The 21,967-nt window shown below is 41.2% G+C and overlaps 1 protein-coding gene across 1 annotated transcript in view; it reads left to right on the top strand.

The window, feature by feature from the left end:
- Positions 1 to 20,159, top strand: part of ST3GAL1 (ST3 beta-galactoside alpha-2,3-sialyltransferase 1) — a 77,183-nt gene extending 57,024 nt beyond the window's left edge. Inside the window, exons 4-6 of the mRNA XM_082258720.1 lie at positions 7,007 to 7,052; positions 16,329 to 16,448; positions 19,458 to 20,159. Of these exons, the coding sequence (XP_082114846.1) occupies positions 7,007 to 7,052; positions 16,329 to 16,448; positions 19,458 to 19,631 (340 nt within the window). The 3' untranslated portion in view covers positions 19,632 to 20,159. The remainder of the gene's footprint in view (positions 1 to 7,006; positions 7,053 to 16,328; positions 16,449 to 19,457) is intronic.
- Positions 20,160 to 21,967: the final 1,808 nt, after the last annotated feature.

Here is a 21,967-nt window from a genome sequence, read left to right as displayed (position 1 = left end):
TATAATCTAAATATAAAAGTGATTTATATAAACGTGATTAATATAATATATAATATAAATGTAGCACTACTCCCATGGGAGCTGCTGGTTATGGATTCTCCTGGGTTACCCATAGCAACAACTTGACAAAATAGCATATTCAAAGTTCTTGGCTCAGTCAGAAAACAGTCCAGGGGTTTGGGGTTTTTGTTGATTTATTTGAGAACTGGGATGGGAGAAGGGATGAGTGGGATACTCCCAACTGTATAAACTATGCACAATCGCTGGGACTTCTATATAATTCTGAGTGCAGCAAGGCCGCTGCTTCACCTTGCCACTATAGTGAAGAAGGATTCATTGAACTGCACTGTATTGTGAATCACTCTTCAGGGTTCTACACGGCACCCCCTTTGTCCCTATTCTTCAGGGTTCTACACAGAACCCCCTTTGTCCCTATTCTTCAGGGTTCTACACAGAACCCCCTTTGTCCCTATTCTTCAGGGTTCTACACGGCACCCCCTTTGTCCCTATTCTTCAGGGTTCTACACAGAACCCCCTTTGTCCCTATTCTTCAGGGTTCTACACAGAACCCCCTTTGTCCCTATTCTTCAGGGTTCTACACGGCACCCCCTTTGTCCCTATTCTTCAGGGTTCTACACAGAACCCCCTTTGTCCCTATTCTTCAGGGTTCTACACAGAACCCCCTTTGTCCCTATTCTTCAGGGTTCTACACAGAACGCCCTTTGTCCCTATTCTTCAGGGTTCTACACAGAACCCCCTTTGTCCCTATTCTTAAGGGTTCTACATGGTACCCACTTTGTCCCTATTCTTCAGGGCTCTACACGGCATCCCCTTTGTCCCTGTTCTTCAGGGTTCTATACGGCACCCCCTTTACTCTGACACTCTGTGTGAACTGACCCCTTGATCCTCTGATATCACTGGAGTGGTCTCCCTTCCCGGGCAGACCCTTTGGCAAGTCCCCTGGTACTCACTGTTTTTCCCAGAAGACTCTGCCAGCAGCTCCACTGTCAGCTCTACTGGATCTTCTGCAGCTCAGCTCCACACCTGGTTCACTAGGCCGACTGCCTGAGACCACCTTCCTCATGCAACAGGAGGAGAGACAGCCGTCAGCCTCCTCCTGGGACTTGGCTTCCCGCCAAAGACGCCCTGTCACATGTCCCCCTGGCTTTTATGAGCAATCCCAGGATGCACTGCAAGAATGCCCTCCCACTGGGACTTCCACAAAAGCCAACGTGTCACTGGCTGGGTTTCCTCCACTGTCCAACAAGCTCCCTCATTGGATGCAGTGGGGACACTCCCTTAGACCCAGTGAATCACACCTGGGAACATGCAACAGGCAACCCAATAGATCAGGCTCCCCTGATAGGCAGATGGAGCATAACAATGCTTTAAACCTAGCACCTACCTAGGAGGGTGCTACATAAATGTGATTAATATAATATAAATATAAACGTCATTTAAAAGGTCTTTAATTTAGACATAAAAACATGTACCAAACCATAGCACAACGGCTTCAACTGTTACACATTTTCAGTGCTTTCATATGTACATTAAGGTCCAACGCGTTTTGCAGAACACTTTCTCTGCTTCTTCAGGTAACTTTAACCACTTCTGGACTGGAATATTTTCCCTCTTAATGACCAGGCCATTTTTTTTCCATTATTTGAACGGACAGGTGCACAGTCGTGCGACGCTGTACCCAAATAAAATTGATGTTCTTTTTTTTCTCAACAAATTGCGCTTTTTTTGGTGGTATTTGATCACCTCTGCGATTTTTATTTTTTTTTGCACTATAAACAATAAAAGAGCGACAATTCTAAAAAAAAAAAAAATAATAATAGTAATATTTTTCACCTTTTGCTATATAACATTCCCAAAAAAAGTCTAAAAATCAAATTCTTTGACTTTAACAGACAATTTTGCAATCGTGCAAAACTGTACCAAAATAAAATTGATGTTCTTTTTTTCCCAACACATAGCGCTTTCTTTTGGTGGTATTTGATCACCTCTGCGATTTTTATTTTTTGTGCTATAAACAAAAAAAAGAGCGACAATTCTAAAAAAAAAAACTATATTTCACTTTCTGCTATATAACATTCCCAAAAAAAAAAAAAAAATCCATTTTTTTCATCTTTAATTTTAACAGACAATTGCGGGGTCGTGTGACGCTGTACCCAAATAAAATTGACGTCCTTTTTTTTCCCCCACAAATAGCTCTTTCTTTTGGTGGTATTTGATCACCTCTGCGATTTTTTATTTTTTGCGCTATAAACAAGAGTGACAATTCTAAATAAAAAAAAAAAAAACAATATATTTCACTTTCTTCTATATAACATTCCCAAAAAAAAAAATCTAAAAATCATATTTTTTCATCATTTTAGGCCAATTTGTATCATCATTTTTTAAGATGAAAAAATTAGATGTTTAGACTTTTTTTTTGGGGGGATGTTATAAAGCAGAAGGTGAAAAATATTGTTTTTTTTTTTCAGAATTTTCGCTCTTTTTTTTCTTTATAGTGCAAAAAATTTAAATCGCACAGGTGATCAAATACCACCAAAAGAAAGCTCTATTTGTGGGGAAAAAAGGACATCAATTTTATTTGGGTACAGCGTCGCACGACCGCGCAATTGTCAGTTAAAGTAACGCAGTGCCAAATCGCAAAATATGGCCTGGTCATTAAGGGGGCAAATCCTTCCAGTCTAGGAGTGGTTAATAATGATTTAAATAAACGGCGCAGTTCTTTTTATCACACGATCTCTGCCAGGTATTGTTCAATCCTGAAAACCCCCCTATTGACTTTGGCGTCATCATCTCTAATAAAGAACCTCTTATATGTAATCATGTCCATGAAAACACTCTATGCCTGTCGCAACAAGCTTAAAGGTGTCTGTTACTGGGAAGGACGATGACACACAATATCGGCATGAGCCCCACCGATCACCCTCACTGATCATTCTCATGTGTGTCTTGTTGCCATCTAGTGGTTGTGAGGGAAAACTACAACCTGTTGGTTTTTGTAAATTAACCACTTCAGCTGCGGAATGGTTTTACCCCCTTAATGACCAGGACTTTTTTTGCAATTCGGCACTGTGTTACTTTAACAATTGCAAGCTGTACCCAAATACAATTGATGTCCTTTTTCCCACAAATAGAGCTTTTTTTGGTGGTATTTGATCACCTCCTGCGATTTTTATTTTTTTGCGCTATAAACAAAAAAAGAGCGATAAATTCTGAAAAAAAATATATATGTTTTTCACCTTCTGCTATATAACATTCCCACTAGAAAAAAATTAAAAATCCAATTTTTTCATTTTTAATTTTAATGGACAATTGCGGGGTTCTGTGACTCTGTACCCAAATACAATTGATGTCCTTTTTTTCCTCCACAAATAGAGCTTTTTTTGGTGGTATTTGATCACCTCTGCGATTTTTATTTTTTTTGCACTATAAACAAAAAAAGAGCGATAAATTCTGAAAAAAAATAAATATTTTTTACTTTCTGTTATATAACAATCCCAATAAAAAAATTTAAATTTTTTTATCAGTTTGGGCCAATTTGTATTGTGCTACATATTTGTGGTAAAAAAAAAAGAAAATCCCAAAAAGCGTATTTTAATTGATTAATTTATGCAAAAGTTATCGCGTTTATAAAATATGGCATCGATTTTTGGACTTTTTTTTTGTTGTTTTTCACCTTCTGCTATATAACATTCCCACTAGAAAAAAATTAAAAATCCAATTTTTTCATTTTTAATTTTAATGGACAATTGCGGGGTTCTGTGACTCTGTACCCAAATACAATTGATGTCCTTTTTCCCACAAATAGAGCTTTTTTTGGTGGTATTTGATCACATCTGCAATTTTTATTTTTTTGCGCTATAAACAAAAAAAGAGCGATAAATTCTGAAAAAAAATAAATATTTTTTACTTTCTGTTATATAACATTCCCAATAAAAAAATTAATTTTTTTTTATCAGTTTGGGCCAATTTGTATTGTGCTACATATTTGTGGTAAAAAAAAAAAAAATCCCAAAAAGCGTATTTTAATTGATTAATTTATGCAAAAGTTATCGCGTTTATAAAATATGGCATTGATTTTTGGACTTTTTTTTTTGTTGTTTTTACTAGTAATGGTGGCGATCAGCGATATAAAGCGGGACTGCGACATTGCAGCGGACAAATCTGACACGAAGTGACACTTTTTGGGGACCAGTGACACCAATACAGTGATCAGTGCTAAATAATATGCACTGTTACTGTATCAATGACACTGGCAGGGAAGGGGTTAATACTGGGGGTGATCAAGGGGTTAAGTGTGCTCCTAATTGTGCTTTCTAACTGTGGGGGGGCTCTGTGACAGGTACACAGAGATCGGTGTTTCAGCTTAGCTGAGACACAGGATCTCATTGTGCCTGTGTGACAGGAGAGCTGCCTGCTTTGTTTACATAGGCAGACGGCTCTCCTGTCAGTTTCCCCAAAGATCGCGGCGATTGAGCCCGCTCCTCCCACGGTCTAATCACAGTGCCGTGCGCCACAGAGACCGCATGCACATAATCACGTACATGTACGTGATTATGCACAGCCGAGCCGCCCTGCCACAGTAAATCTGCGTGGGGTGGTCGACAAGTTGTTAAATTGTGATTTGCTGAGTTTACAGCAGTGTTAACCACTTAAGCCCCGGAAGATTTTACCCCCTTCTTGACCAGGGGGTTTTTTGCTATTTTTTTACTGCGTGACTTTAACGGACAATTGCGCGGTCGTGCGACGCTGTACCTAAACGAATTTCACGTCCTTTTTTCCCCACAAACAGAGGTTTCTTTTGGTGGTATTTTAACACCTGTGCGATTTTTTGATCACTCGCTATAAACAAAAAAAGAGCATAATTTTTGCAAAAATAACAATATTTTTCATTTTTTTTTTATATGAAATTCCCCCCAAAAAAAAAGGAAAAAATCTAAATTTTTTAACATTTTCGGCCAATTTGTTTTACGCTACCTATGTTTGGTAAAAAAAATTGCAATAAGCGTATTTTGATTGGTTTGCGCAAAAGTTATCGCGTTTACTAACAAAGGGAAAGATTTTTGTCATTTTTGGTGTTTTTTTTTTTAACGAGTAATGGCGGCGATCTGCGATTTTTTTTGCGGTATTGCGACATTGCGGCGGACAGATCGGACCCTTGACTGACATTTTTGACACTTTTGGGGTTACCAGTGACATTACTGCAGTAATCAGTGCTATACATATGCACTGTTACTGTAAAAATGACACTGGCAGGGAAGGGGTTAACTTTATTGGACAGGGAGGGGTTAAGTGTGTCCTAGGGGCGTGCTTCTAACTGTAGTGGGACATTCCTATTGGTATAAAAAAAAAAGATCAACGGTTCTACATAGTAGAACCGTCTGATCTTCATTTTTACACAGGGAGAACTGACAGGCGGCTTGTTTACATAAGCCGCTCTGTCTTTCTCCCGCTGTACCGGCGATCGTAGTGTGACCGGCGGACATCGGGTCCGCCAGTCACACTCCCGCACTCCTCCGCGAACGAGCCGAGGCGGGCGCGCGCCTCGGCAGGCACGCGCCTTCCCGCTATTGGCTCTAGAAGGAGTGACAGGCGAGCGACGTAGATTTACGTCACTCTGCCTGGCCGGGGCTGACTGCCGCAGTAAATATACTGTGCGCAGTCGGCAAGCGGTTAATTTCGGCGACTAAAATATTTTAATCAAATAAATAAACACTATTTTAGTCGACTAAACGAAAAAAATTCAGATGACTAAAATACGACTAAAACTAAAATTTACATTTTAAACAAAAGACTATGACTAAAACTAAATCGAAATTTGCTGCCAAAATTAACACCACTGGTTCACAGGTGATTTCTACAGATATTAGTGCTTTTGTTTTTAAAGTCCTTTTTTTTATTTTTTGTGTGCTTTAGGATATCTAAAAATTAATACTACTCTTAATAACATTTCTAAATCAGCAACACAATTCCTCAACAGTCTGTAATAATAGCACATTAAAGTTTAAACCTGTATTGCACCACCGCATACGCATAAGTATGGGGCATCTACTAAGCTGCTGAAAGAGAAAAAATTGGGCTTTTCTTTATATTTTTTCTTAATATATAATGCTGGTAATATATTCAGGTAATATGTGCAGTGACATTACAGCCAATGGAGTTTACAGTTTTTTGGGGTTTTTTTTGTATTTTAAAGTTTCACTTCTGTTTGCCAAAAATAAATATTTTTGCTTGTTTATTTATAAAGACGTTCTATATCACATATCGCTAAATCTGTGTCTGTAATATAAATAATAACATATTATTCGATTTTTACACCAGGAGTATATAATCAGTTGGAAATTCTAGAAAAATGTTTAAATAATGCATTCCAATTATATAAATCCTGTATAATAATATAATAATCATAATTTACCGAATCCCATTCGATTTGTAGTTGACTAAAATGTATGAGATTTTAGTCTACTAAAATGTACTGTGGATTTTAGTTGACTAAAATACGACTAAAACTAAAAGAGCATTTTAGTCAAAAGACTAAATTATGACTAAAACTGAAATGGCATTTTAGTTGAAAGTGATAATAAACAGAAAAAAACCAATGCGCTACCAATGAAGTAAATGTAAAGAGATAAATATAATAAAAACAAAATACCAAGTGCAATATTAATATATATATAAAAGTAATATAATAGTAGTATTATATATATATATATATATAATATGAAAGCAGCCAATCTCTGTAGTGTCACCACATAAAAAAAAAATGAATAATACAAAAATATATATCGGCGCCGATCTATGTTTTTTTGTATTATTCATTTTAGGCAAAAGACTATGACTAAAGCTAAATCGAAATTTGCTGCCAAAATTTACACCACTGGTTCACATGTGATTTCTACAAAGATTAGTGATTTGTTTTTAAAGTCTTTTTTTTTTATGTTTTAGGATATTTACAAATATTTAATATATTTTTTTTATCTTCATATAGCACATATGCTCCGGTACCACGCAAAATCAAAGTTACCAAAGACAAGGTAATGTTGATGTTTTATTGTTTTTATTATTATTATTATTGTTGTTATTTTTCGTTTTTTTTTTTTTAATTTTTATAATTCAGGATTTATATAGCGCTAACAGTAAGCGCAGAGCTTTACAACATGAAGGGAGACTGTACAGTTACAATACAAGTAGGTTTGGAGGGCCTCGTTCATAAGAGCTTACAATCTAATCTAATATTAATTTATAACTCTGTATAAGCTCTATGGGAGAGCATTTTTTTTGTACTCTGGAAAGACTTTTGTAGCTTGAAACACATAGAAAAAAAATCTTATGGCCACAAAGGGAGGGCAACTCCCTGGTTTTAGAATGGGAAGTCCAACAAGCTCCTATAGGTTGTGATGGGGGGGGGGGGGGGGGGGGGTGTCCACAGACTTTTCACTATATATATATATATATATATACACACACATATATATATATATATATATATATATATATATATATATATGTATTCACTATATATTATTAGGTTTATTTGAGATGATAAGATGATGTTTATTATATTGTGTAAGAAAGGCAATGATCGTGAGAAGTTACCTCCATCTACCACTGCTGATTGGGTTCATATAAAGCTGAAGTTTAATTAGCTTATATTCCGCCTTTTCTAGTTCCTCCTTTCCCTCCTCATCAACATGCTAACATATATATATATATATATATACACTATACTACCAAAAGTATTGGGACGCCTACCTTTACACGCACATGAACTTTAATGGCATCTCAGTCTTAGTCCGTAGGGTTCAATATTGAGTTGGCCCACCCTTTGCAGCTATAACAGCTTCAACTCTTCTGGGAAGGCTGTCCACAAGGTTTAGGAGTGTGTCTATGGGAATGTTTGACTATTCTTCCAGAATCGCATTTGTGAGGTCAGGCACTGATGTTGAAGAGAAGGCCTGGCTCGCAGTCTCCGCTTTAATTCATCCCAGATGTGTTCTATCGGGTTGAGGTCAGGACTCTGTGCAGGCCAGTCAAGTTCCTCCACCCCAAACTCGCTCATCCATGTCTTTATGGACCTTGCTTTGTGCACTGGTCCAAATCATTTGGTGGAGGGGGGATTATGGTGTGGGGTTGTTTTTCAGGGGTTGGGCTTGGCCCCTTAGTCCCAATGAAGGGAACTCTTAAGGCGTCAGCATACCAAGACATTTTGGACAACTTCATGCTCCCAACTTTGTGGGAACAGTTTGGGGATGGTCCCTTCCTGTTTCAACATGACTGCGCACCAGTGCACAAAGCAAGGTCCATAAAGACATGGATGAGCGAGTTTGGGGTGGAGGAACCTGACTGGCCTGCACAGAGTCCTGACCTCAACCTGATAGAACACCTTTGGGATGAATTAGAGCAGAGACTGCGAGCCAGGCCTCCTCTTCACAAATGCACTTCTGGAAGAATGGTCAAACTTTCCCACAGACACACTCCTAAGGCTCCGTTCACATTTAGGCATTTTGGATCGCGAGCAAAATTGCCAGAATTTTTTTTCTTCCCTTAAATATTTTATTTTCAATTCTTTTTCAATATTGAGTTGGTCCACCCTTTGCAGCTTCAACTTCTCTGGGAAGCATGTCCACAAGGTTAAGGCTCCCTTCATATATAGGCGTTTCAGGATCGCGGGCAGAATTGCAGCGATTCTGCCCTCGATTCCGAACCATCACAAGTCGCGGGACGCCCAAGCGATTCCCGTGACTAGCAATGGCACCCCAAACACGGCGCAAAGTTCTTGTACTTCTTTTGGACGTCAGGCGTCCCGCAAATTCTGTTTGCGCAATTTTACAGCTATTCATCGTGCGAAAATCGCACTGCATTTGGGGTGCCATTGCAAGTCACAGGAATCACTTCCCGCGACTTGCAATGATTCAGAATCGCGGCAATTCTGTCCACGTCCTGAAACGCCTGTATGTGAAGGGAGCCTTAACCTTATGGGCATCTTTCCCAGAGGAGGTGAAGCTGCAAAGGGTGGGCCAACTCAATATTAAAAAAGAATTAAAAATAAAATAATTAAGGGGAAAAAAAATGAAAGCGCCCAGAAGCGAACGCGTACGCAAGTCGCACCTGCATATGTAAACGGTGTTCAAACCACACATGTGAGGTATCGCCGCGATCGTTAGAGCGAGAGCCATAATTCTAGCCCTGGACCTCCTCTGTAACTCTAAACTGGCAACCGTTACAATTTGTGTAAGCAACATGTGTCAGAAAAAGGCTTAGTCTCCAAGGGGTTATTAAACTCCAATCTACCATCTAATAAATTCACCTATAAAAGCCGGGACGGCCCTTTATAATTAAATGTGGACCTCATTTACTGGACATGCCTTGTGTTCGAGTTTGGTGTCATTGTACATTCATATAATTCATTCTTCTTGCGATTCATGATCTGCAGCTATAATTCTGCGATTAGATACTGAGTACATATTATCTTCTGTTCCTCTGCTGAGCTTTGTAAATACGGGAATAGGAGAATGGAAGGAGATCTGTCTAAGGATTATTTGTATTGTTTGCACTGCTATTATATTTAACGCTGAACTCTAGGCTGAAAGAAAATGCTAATTATTGCAGCTCTGTATTCATTCAACACGTACAAACGGCAGTAGCTTCGTAGTGAGTTTTTCAGCATTTTTTTGTGTTTTTTGGCGTTTTTTAGCTAAATATCACCTCTCTGCTATTTTAGCATCTCTGACTTTCCCACAATGCAATACTTGCAAGGATTGCATTGCATGGGGTGTTCACACTGGTGATCGAACGATTATCGGCAAAGCCAATATATCGAGGGCCGTTATGCACTTTCCCCGATATATCGGAATCGGCCCCTGAGGTTACCAATATTACCGATATTTCGGAAAGTGCTGTACCGGAGTGATGCCTGCAGCTAGAGGCATCACCCCGGTACCGGCGTCCATAGGCGACGGGCGGCTGTCTTGTAATGACAACTGATGCGGCTGAGAAGCCACTCGGCTGTCATTACAAGGAGCGGGAGGGGACGTCCCCCCCCCTCCCGCTGCCTCTCGCGGCTCGCCTGGGTCTTCCGTCCCACCGGGAGATCCGGGCAACCCGCCTGCATGGCCGCATTCGGCTCTGATTGGGTCTCCATGTAAAAACCCGGAAGCGATGTCATGACATCACTTCCGGGTACTCGGTGCCAGATTTTAAAAAATGACAGCATTCAAAACAGCCAAACTTGGTGTTTTGAATGCTTTTAAGTGCAGAGGAGGGGTTTGGGGTATTTTAGACACCCAGATTCCTCCACAAGAGTACCTGTCAAGTAAAAAAAAAAAAAATGTTTAACCACTTAAGCCCCGGAAGATTTTACCCCCATTCCGAGCAGGGGGTTTTTGCGATTCGGCACTGCGTGATTTTAATGTGACAATTGCGCGGTCGTGCGATGCTGTACCTAAACGAATTTGATGTCCTTTTTTCCCCACAAACAGAGCTTTCTTTTGGTGGTATTTGATCACCTGTGCGATTTTTACTTTTTGCGCTATAAACAAAAAAAGAGCAACAATTTTGCAAAAATAACAATATTTTTCACATTTTTTTATATGAAATTCCCCCAAAAAAATGTAAAAATCAAAATTTTTTAACATTTTCAGCCAATTTGTTTTATGCTACATATGTTTGGTAAAAAAAAATCGCAAAAAAGCGTATTTTGATTGGTTTGCGCAAAAGTTATCACGTTTACTAACAAAGGGAAAGATTTTTGTCATTTTTGTTGTTTTTTTTTTTCTTAACGCGTAATGGCGGCGATCTGCGTTTTTTTTTTTTTGCGGTACTGCGACATTGCGGCGGACAGATCGGACCCTTGACTGACATTTTTGACACTTTTGGGGTTACCAGTGACATTACTACAGTAATCAGTGCTATAAATATGCACTGTTACTGTAAAATTACACTGGCAGTGAAGGGGTTAACTTTTTTTTGAGAGGGAGGGGTTATGTGTGTCCCTAGGGGCGTGATTCTAACTGTGATTGGCTGTGGCTTGAGGTGTAGGAACAGTGATCAACGGTCCTACATAGTAGAACCGTATGATCAGTGTTTCTACACAGGGGAGAATGACAGGCGGCTTGTTTACATCAGCCGCCTGCCTTTCTCCCTCTCCACGGGGAGATCGCCGAGTGACCGGCGGACATCGGGTCCGCCGGTCACACGCGCGGGTGGGCACCTCCGGGGGCGCGCGCTCGCTCCCTAGACCCTCACAGGCTAGCGACGTAGTCAGCCTGTGAGGGGCTGACCGCCGCAGTAAATAGCCGTGCGGCGGTCAGCATGCGGTTAAATGTACGAAAATATCGGCCGATACGCGATGACCAAAATATCGGTATTGGCAATGAAAAAACGATATCAGTCAATCACTAGTTCACACCCATGCAATAAGATAGGTGCGGGAAAAAAGGGTGCTACAACATTTTGGTGCAAATGTGGACCCTTTTTTCCCCCCGCATCAAAATCGCATTGCATGGGTGTGAACACCCATGTGATGCGATTCTGTCAAGCTCACTGCCTTTTGCAATCTGTTTCGGGGTGTCGTTCATGGAACATTAAGCCCCCCATTCACATCGGGCAGATTTGACATGTCAAATCAGAGCCTATTGCCGGCAACGTCACTGTCCGAATTGGTGCAACCCTGACTTTGTGGCGCCGCACCGATTCCCTAAAGTAGTTTCTGCACTACTTTTGGCGATTTCAATAGACATCTGTGCATGAACCCGTACAAATGTATGTCAAATCGCCCCCTGAAGTCGCACTGACATGCGAGTTTGAAATTGTGCGCGTTCAGCTGAATGATTTCAAAACCGCCCTCAGTGTGAACCGGTGCCGTTGCCGGCAATAGGCTTTGATTTGACATGCGATTTGATGTGACAAATCACATGCCAAATCGGCACAACGTCAACAGGGCTTCATGTTCCATGAACGATACCCCGAAACAGATTGCAAAATGCAGTGCGCTTGCCAGAATCGCATTGCATGGGTGTTCACTCCCATGCAATGTGATTAGGTGTGGAGAAAAGAAAAGGGTCCTACAACATTTTGGTGCAAATGTGATGCAATTTGAGCCATACAAAATATATGGCTCAAATCGCATCGCACAGACATTACAGGTGATGTGCACAGGAATGCATTTGGTGCAAATCACAGCTGAAAAACGTCACTAAAAACCTGCTAGTTTTCGGGGTTTTTTTACAGCCAGGAAACGGCTGATACCAGCCTGTGTGTGCATGGAGACATAGGAGAACATGCTGTAGAAAAAAACATCCGCCAGTCGCTGTAAAAACATCCCGTGTGCATGAGGCATTAGGGCTTTTTTAAAGCGCTCTGAAAGGCCATTTAAATTGCCTGTCACTAAATAAAATGGTTCCCTTCCGGTCCTGGTCACACATTGTGTTTGCTTCACTTAAAAAACAGTACCCCGTGAGCGTCTCCAAAGCCTGTCGGTGAGAGGTGATCACCGCCGCTCTTCCCCGATCGTTGGGGATCGAGTTAGGAGATCCGCCCACTTGTGTAAACAAAGCGGGCGGATCTCCTCTGTGACAGGCAGGGACAGATTACAGGATTCAGCATAGCTGAACCTGCGATCTGTGTCTGTGTCACAGTCACACAACCCCCTCCCCCCACACACGTCAGTAAGCATGACGTATACATTTAATCCCTTGATCACCAATAAAGTTAACCCCTTCCCTGCCAGTGTCATTATTACAGTAACAGTGCATATTTATAGCACTGATTACTGTAGCAATGTCACGTGGTTCCCCCCCAAAAGTGTCAAAAATGTCAGTTAGGGGTCCGATCTGTGCGCCGCAATGTCGCAGTCCCGCAAAAAAAATTGCAGATCGCCGCCATTACTAGTAAAAAAAAAAAAATAAACAATAAAAATGACATAAATCTTTCCCGTAGTTAGTAAACGCGATAACTTTTGTGCAAATCAATCAAAATACGCTTATTGTGATTTTTTTTTTTTTTTTTTTACCAAAAATATGTAGCAGAAAACAAATTGGCCTAAAATGTTAAATTTTGATTTGTAAATTTTTTGGGGGGAATGTTATATATCAGAATTTAAAAAATATTGTTTTTATTTTTGAAAATTGTCGCTCTTTTTTCAAAAATTAAAAATCGCACAGGTGATCAAATACCACCAAAAGAAAGCTCTATTTGTGGGGGGAAAAAAGGATGTAAATTTAATTTGGGTACAGCGTCACACGACCGCACAATTGTCCGTTAAAATAACGCAGTGCCGAATCGCAAAATATAGCCTGGTCAGGAAGGGGGTAAAATCTTCCGGTCTTAAAGCGGTTAAAAATACGCTCATTGAGGATTTTTTTGTCAAAGACATGTAGCTAAATACGTTTTGGCCTAAATATATGACAACAATTGAATATATTGGATATTTTTTAACTGTAAAATTAGAAAATGTAAATTTTTTCGCAAAATGTTCGCTTTTTTTATTAATATTGCAAAAAATGTAAAGCACAGAGGTAATCAAATACCACCAAAAGGAAGCTCTGTTTGTGGGAAAAAAAGAACGTAAATTTAGTTTGGGTACGGCGTTGCATGACTGCGCAATTGTCAGTTAAGGTCGCACAGTGCCAACTTGCAAAAAGTGGCCTGGACGTAAAGCAGGAAAATCCTCCAGTGGTAAAGTGGTTAAAAAATAAATAAAACAAATGACATGATAGGGCTCTTTCACACGGCCGTTCAGTTTTTTTTCTTTTCACACGGAGCGGATGACACTTGTGTCATCCACTCCGTATGTCCCCATATCATCCCATCCGTTTGCGGATGATATACGGACATAATGTATGTCTATGGGGATTGCGGATGTCAGCGGATGACACTGCTGACATCCGATTTTGCATCCGTTAAGTTTTTTTAAGGGAAGAAAAATAGGGTTCTGTTCCGTTACAAAAAACGGAACAGAACTGAAAGGAGGAAAATCGGATGTCAGCGGATGGTATTCCACTGACATCCGCAATGCCATAGACTTACATTATGTCCGTATATCATCCGCAAAAAAATAGGATGATATACGGACATGCGGAACGGCCGTGTGAAAGAGCCCATACAGTGTAATCTGTTAGGATTACAACTTTGTATCATTTGCCATTTCACCTAGAGCAGGGGTCTTCAAGCTATGGCCCTCCAGTTGTTCAAGAACTACAATTCCCATCATGCCTACTCATGTCTGTGAATGGTAGAGTTTTACAATGCCTCATGGGATGTGTAGTTCTGCAACAGCTGGAGGGTCGTAGTTTGAGGATCCCTGACCTAGAGGCTTTTCCAGTGCCCTGCCTGTACTTTTTGCAGTTCTTTGTGCCTGGAAAATTGAGAACGTCCATGGCGTCCAAAAAGCGTTTTTTTAGCTCAAAAGCGCTTTTGGACGAACTGGAAAACAGCGACGGTGAATAGGAAATATTTGAAGAACTGAGCGATAGCGATTCGTGGGAAAATTCGTCATCAGGTACTAAAAGTGACGACAGCGAAGATTCTGCGACTGAGCTCAGCGATGTGCGGACTTGGTGCTCCTACTGACTGCGGTACGGATCAGGCAGCGCCCCCAAGATTCTCATTTACTGGAGCACCTGGTATGAAAGTTGGCGTTGACCATGACAACCCCTTGGCATACCTACAATTATTTCTGACCGATGAGGTTATTGAAAAAATAGTTACCGGGACCAACCGGTACAAAGAGCAACAATTGGCTACACATCGGAAGTTTGCAAGATGCAGAAAGTGGGAACCAGTGACCAAAGATGACATTTGGAAACCCCTGCAGAAGTGGTATTGGACAACCAATACATTACTTGTCACTCCATTCTTTGGCACGGCCATGTCAGAGTACAGATTCTCCCTCATAATGAAATATCTCCAAAACAATGAAGAATTTGATGAAATTTATTATTATTACAGGGCTCGACAAACCCAGTGCGCCAGGTCGCATTGGCGACTAGAATTAGCAACCTGGCGCCTGGGGTGCCCTACAGGAGTTGTCCTGTCCCTTTTGCGCCCCCACCTCCCCCATAGTGCACGGACTACCGCGCCGTCCGAAAATTAAGGGCCCCGGCTTTTCGGCCTTCTTCTGTGAGATGAGGGAGGCTTCCAACTAGGAACTGGCGCCCTCTCGTGGTGGCCGGGAGTTTTACAAACAGCCTGTTCTCAATGCCTGTCCATCTCCTTCCCAAGAGGAGATGAGAGGGAAGTTTTTGCAGGCTTCATCTCCCTGTCCACTTACCTTTGCTGAAAGGTAAGTGGACAGGGAGTGTGGTTATTATTATTTTATTTATTTTTTAAATTATTTAAAAAAATAATAATAATAATTTTTTTTTCAATTATTGAAAAAAATATATATATAATTTTTTTTTTTTTTATCGTGTCCCTGCCATGCCACAGCCACACAGCCGAAGGCCCCTTTCACACGGGCTGTCTGATCAGGTCCGCCTGTCAGTTTCTCAGGCAGACCTAATCGGACCCTTCAGTCTCCTCTATGGAGCGGTAATCTGCCGCCATCTGATCCTGTCCGCCAAAAACAGACGGATGGTGGTTCTATTTTCTATCCATCCCGTGGAGCAGATCAGACGGACAGACGGTCTGTTTCCATCCGATTGCCCTATAGAGGAGAGCGGGGTTCTAGTCGTATTTATGTGTAAATTTAGTATCAGTTTTTTTTTTTAAATAAAGCTTGGTTGTTAGTTTAAAAAAAAAAAACTGGCTCCTAACTTTTTTAGCTGGTTCCTAGATTTCAGGCAAATTTGTCAAGCCCTGTATTATTACATTATAATTTATGATTTTGTGTTTCAAACTTTATCATACCTGGGATGTCTACTAGACTTTTGTTTGGACAGATTTAAGTGAGTTATTCCTAAGAATTACAGGCCTAAAATATAAAACAACAGATTTCCATGCAAAACAATTTACCGCTTTTAGCACAAAAATTCTGACATAATCAGACCACCAGGGAGGTTAAATGAACTTGATCTCACAAAGTCAAGCTTTGCTGTCTTATAGGGAACATCTAGAAATGTTATTGTGCCTATGCAGCTCATGTTTTTTTTTTGTCTTGAATTCCTCCTGAAAAATAGCAATACACTTCCTGTGCCTAGGCACTCCTGTTTGGTAAGCTCAGGATCTTATCAATTATCTTATACTGAGGAAATTGAACTTTTTTGTGGTGGAAGGGATGAGCAGTAAAAATCTTCTTGCTATACGTTGATATGACTGATGTTGGGGTCCTATGTGTTTTTGTTTGCTGATCTTTCATTTTTTTTTCTCAACAGATCCTTGTCTATCACCCAGAATTCATGAAGTATGTGTACGACCGATGGTTGATGCATCATGGCCGGTACCCCTCCACAGGACTTCTAAGTGTTATATTTGCCCTTCATATCTGTGATAAGGTATGTAGCACTGCCCACTTGGGAGCTGCTGAGAATTGCACCTTCTGGATTCCCCTGGGTTACCCTTAGTTAGTCCTTGGCTCAGTCAATAAACAGTCCAGGGGATTTGGTTTTTGTGTTTTATTTTAGAACTGGGTTGGGATAAGGGATGATTGGAATACTTCAACTATGAACTATGCACGATCCTAAGGACAACTATCTGCAGTGTGTGCCGCAAGGCCACTACTTCACCTTGCCACTGAAGTGAAGATCAAGAATATGTTAAGGTTACTCTTCAGGGTCTAACTTGGCGCCCCCTTTCTCACTTGCTGTGTGTGCAGACCTCCTGTCCACTGACACTCTACTGGAGTGGTCCCCTTCCTGGGCAGACCCCTGGCAAGCTACCTGATACTCACGGACACTGTTTTTCCCTGGGTCACTGTGCCTCCAACTCCCTTGTCAGCATCCACTGAACCTCCTGGCTCAGCACCACACTTCTGGTCCACAAGGCTGATGGCCTGTGACCACCTTCCTCAGCAACAGGAGGCGAGACAGCCGTTACCCTCCTCTCGGGACCTGGCTTCCTGCCCAAAGACCGCCCTGTCACATGTGCCCGTTGCTTTGATAACATCCCAGGATGCACCACTGTTGTGCCAACCCACTGGGATAGTCATAAAAGCCTGTGTGTCACTGGCTAGGTTTCCTCCACTGTCCCAACAGGCTCCCCTATTGGATACAGTGGGGACACTCCTCAGACCAGATGAATCACACATGGACACATGCAACAGGCAAAACTAACAAGCAGGCTCCCCTGATAAGCAGATGGAGCTGCTAAGCTTTTATCCACCTAGCACCTACCTAGGAGGGTGCTGCATGTAATACATCCATGTCATAGAACCAACAGGGCATTGGGGCAATGTTACACAGTGTTCATGTGATGATAAATATGGTAATATGCCTCAAACAAAATGGTAATAAATGGCTAGTCAATAAACAAAGATAAATTAACAACCTGCATGTGCGTCATTATGTTCAAGTGGTTATACTGGTGCCATGGCTACAGCAAACTTTTTATCTGGCAATTCCCTACACTATAAAAGTGATCTAAGTGGCTGATTAGCCACTGGATCGCTTTTAAAAGCAGGGCGAGGAGTTGTCATCCCCCTCCTGCTGCTCACCGACACTATACGTTGTCTTCTGGAGAGCCCGGGATCCGATCCGACGGTTGCTTCCAATGGCACTAGAGGTGACCAGAGACTGGATTGTCTCCAATCACCTCTATGGTCTAGGACAGCTTTTCTCAACCTTCTCAACACAGTGCAACCCTTGAAATACCTTTACAGTCTCAGGGAACCCCTTCTAAAAACGACTATGTCTACAACTCATGGTACATTGGTGTGATGGTCAGTGGGAAGAATGCTCCTTACACGTGTGGTCTTTGGGAAGAATTACCCCTTTACAGATAGCTAAGAAGATCAGTGGTGTCAGTGGGAACTTATCTGAGAGGCAGACATTGCTCAAGGAACCCCTAGCAACCTCTGGAGGAACCCTAGTTGAGAAGCCCTGGTCTAGGACATAGGTCTCCAAACTGTGACCTGTGGGTCGAATGCAGCCCTTTGCCTGCCTTTTGTTTTGTCCTTGAGGCACCTTTCCAGCCACTGACACCAATAATGGGGCACTATTCTTCCTTTGAATACCAACAGTGGGACATTATTTCTATCACTAAAATCAAGGATGGGGCATTGTTTAATCCCACTGACTCTGGGATATTTTCTACTCCCACTGGCCACAATCTGCCCCCCCTAAAGCTTGAAGGACTGTAAACTGGCCCTTTGTTTAGAATGTTTGGGAAGTGCCTGAGTAAAGACCTTCATTATAGGGTTACCAGTTATCTTTTAATTAAAGGTTGCAAACCATTGCATCTTTAGAACTTCCATAATTTTTCCATAGTCAAATACAAAAGCTTATTTATAGTGGCCATGTAACCGCTCTCACTCTAGCGGAACACAGCATATTTTGCCTATCACAGCCTCACAGCCCCCAATGCCAATGTCACAGTTTTTTCCAATCCAAGTGCCTACCTTATCTGTGTTTTAGCCCTGATGACAAGGGAGTGCTGAGCCGTCGAAAAAAACATTGGCTGTTACAAAAAAAAATTATACTAAAAGGTCTATACAAGCTGGTGTGGTGCTCCCATCCTTTCAAAACTTCAATAAACTTCTTGTGGGTCCAGCAAGACCCCACAGTTGCTGGTGAGCAGGCTCCAGGACTGTAAACCACGCTTTGCATTTTAATGCATCCCTGTAAGGTTCAGTGATCCTACATCACAAAGACAACAGCCCCGATGCCATCAGTCGACGACCTTGAATGGGCCAAGGGGTATAACTCCCTGTGATGTCACAATGGCTCTGATGAATGGCTCTGATAACCCCCCCCCCCCCCCCCCCCCGGGACCGCAAACCTATCTTTGCATTATAATGTATCTCTATAAGGTTCAGTTATCCTACATCACAAAGACGGCCAAGGGGCATGACTCCCTGTGACTTAAAAAATGCCATGCATGGCACGATAGCGAGCATTCAGAATATGGGTGCATGTACAGCAAGCTAACAATACTGCCACATGAACCTGAAACCATAGATAGCAGGATCAACCGCTATTTCCTCATGCTTCTCAAGGAACCATTTAAACAGAAATCACATCTTGGGTTTACATCTACTTTAATGTAGCTTGCCAACAGCTAAACAAAACTGAAAAATTTAGATCTGCCTAGACCAGGGGTCCTCAAACTATGGCCCTCCAGTTGTTCAGGAACTGCAATTCCCATCATGCCTAGTCATGTCTGTGAGTGTCAGAGTTTTGTAATGCCTCATGGGATGTGTAGTTCCCCAACAGCTGGAGGGCCGTAGTTTGAGGATCCCTGGCCTAGACTGACACTTATACCAGACTAGTTCAATAAAACAGTGATATGTGTAGGGTTAGATTCCCTTTAAAATACTTGGAGTTGATGTGTTCCTTCCATCCAAACAGGTGGACTTGTATGGATTCGGAGCAGACAGCAAAGGAAACTGGCACCATTACTGGGAGAACAATCCATCTGCGGGAGCTTTCCGTCAAACCGGGGTCCACGATGGCGATTTCGAGGCAGATATCATAGGCAATTTAACTTCTATTAAAAAAATTAACCTCTATAGGGGGAGATGACCCCCAAACGGATGGAAAACTGTGGTTGACAATTTTACTATTTAAATGTTCTACTTCGGGGGAAGACTGCGTTCTTCAGAAGCCTAGTGGATAATTTATACATTGGATTTTTGAACCACTTCCGGGATATATAACTTCAAGTTTAAAAGGAAGAGCTATAGTTAACCTCAACACTATTGCAGCCACTTGGGCCAAATGACCACGTGTTATGGGCCTGATGGATTTGGTTTGACCAAACTTCATTGAGGAAATGGATTTCGATTCATAACGATCGCAATAGGTTAAACTGGAGAAACAACCCACACTGGGCATAATTTTGGATGGTATTACATAATATAATACAGCCTGTTTGGTGAAGAAGGCAAAAAGTGTCAGGTGTTTCATAATGTGTGAAATGTTTTATCTATACGATAACTCCTGAACTTTTTGGCCTTGTGTTGTTAACACCCAATTATGTTTTTTTTTTTTTTTGTATTGAAAAAGCAAAACTTAGGTTGTTGAGTACGCCCTTGAGAAAAGCTAGCAAGTCCGGAACTGACCCTTTCAAGTTGCTGCAACAGAAAACTTTAAAGTTTTTTTTACATTTTTTTTATAATTTACAGAAAAAGAAAGCATGACCCCAGTGACACTAGACTCCTGTTCCAGGCGTATGGGACAGTAGACCATTAGCTAAAGGGCCAGAGCATAAACACCCCCCTTCAATGGGTTCCATGTTCACTGGGGTAGAAGATCATAAACACCCCTTCAATGGGTTGCATGTTCACTGGGGTAGAAGAGCATAAACACCCCTTCAATGGGTTCCATGTTCACTGGGATAGAAGGTAGCCAACGTTCCTGCCTTGAGTGATGACAGCAGGAGTACGACTCAGTTTACTGACCTTTGGTGCAGCAGGTCCATTGTGTTTTTTGGCAGTAACAGCTAAAAAGTACCAGTTACCTGGAATTTCTACAACAGCCATGTGCTTGGAAGTCGGTGATAATCACTATATGAAGATCTAAAGAAGATTACATCTTAATGAGCAACTTTTGGGTTCAGTTTCACTGTATACTCTTGGTTATCCTCTTGGCCTTGCTCATTATGGGAAAGAAGATATTTTGAGATAAAAAGTCCTGAACCTTGAATATTCACACAATGGTTTATTTTCTGGAGTAGGTAACTTTTGGGTCCTCTGGACAAACTGAAAGTCATCTCTTGCTGTATTCTCACTTTGTTCTCATTGAATTGGATCCTGGAACAATATAGGGCTTTGCTACTTTTTTTTACGTGGACCTTGACTGTTTAAATTTGATTTCATTTGTATTGTGATTTGATACCTTGCATTGTTTTGTACTGGTAACATATGATCAACCTTTCAGGTTCCTATTACCAAAGGAACTCTCAAGATCTTTTTGGGTACATCAAGAATCTGAAGTTTTGCTTATAAATCATTTGAAGAGTTATTTTATGCACTTGGGCTATTTGATAACAGTGAAGACAACAATTTTGGGCAAAAGCCCACAGTAACCAATGGTCTTGCTACACTAAGCTGCTTCATCCTGGTTTTGGATTGATTAGTGTGAGCTTCAGAATGTTGCACTGTGGTGTTATATCGACCTGTTGGTGTATTTAGGTATTGGTCTGACTGTACCGAGAAAGTTGGCAGTCTACAAAGTGATGGTATTTTTGCTTTAAAGCTTTTACATATTTTTATTAGCTCAGCATAATCCTATTTATTGTTGGGAATTATGGTTAATTTCCATTGGTACCACTGAGGTTTGTAAAATGTTTCTAGAAAAATGAAGGAGATAATGAAGGGTGCTGATAATTTATTTTAGGGCCTTAAAAAACTTGATAATGCTTTCAAAGTATAAGCATGTGTCTTTTTTTAGGATAGGTTTTTATACATCTTTTTGTTCTTTTAGGTTGTTGTTTGTCTTCTAAACAGAACTGAGATATGTGGCTAAAATGGTCCTGTACGTGGATTCTTTTCCAAACACAACACCCAATTAAAACAAATCCTCTCCAGCAGATAATTCTAGAAGCAGTGTTGGATACATGTGGGATTTAAGAGCCAGCCAGTGCACCCTGGGAGCCAATAGGCAGGGGGCAGAAAACCTAAATTTAAAACACCCCAAAAAACAGGGATTGTCCTAAAATTGCATCTGCGTAAAATTTTTGAGGAGCATTGGCCGCTTGGATGATTTCAACGTGTTTGGCCAAACCATAGAGTGGCTGCCAAGCCAGTGCAGCTTCCCTATTGACGCCAACAATGGGGCACTTATCCTCCCCCTAATACCAAATATGTTAATGTTACTTCCACTGATGTCAGGAAAATTTCCATTCCCACTGGCCACAG

Source organism: Pelophylax lessonae, assembly GCF_965119305.1.
Source record: "Pelophylax lessonae genome assembly, chromosome: 5".
In the NCBI taxonomy this organism is placed as follows: Eukaryota; Metazoa; Chordata; class Amphibia; order Anura; family Ranidae; genus Pelophylax; species Pelophylax lessonae.
The sequence above is the reverse complement of the archived record's forward strand: the minus strand, read 5'-3'. Positions and strand labels throughout refer to the sequence as shown.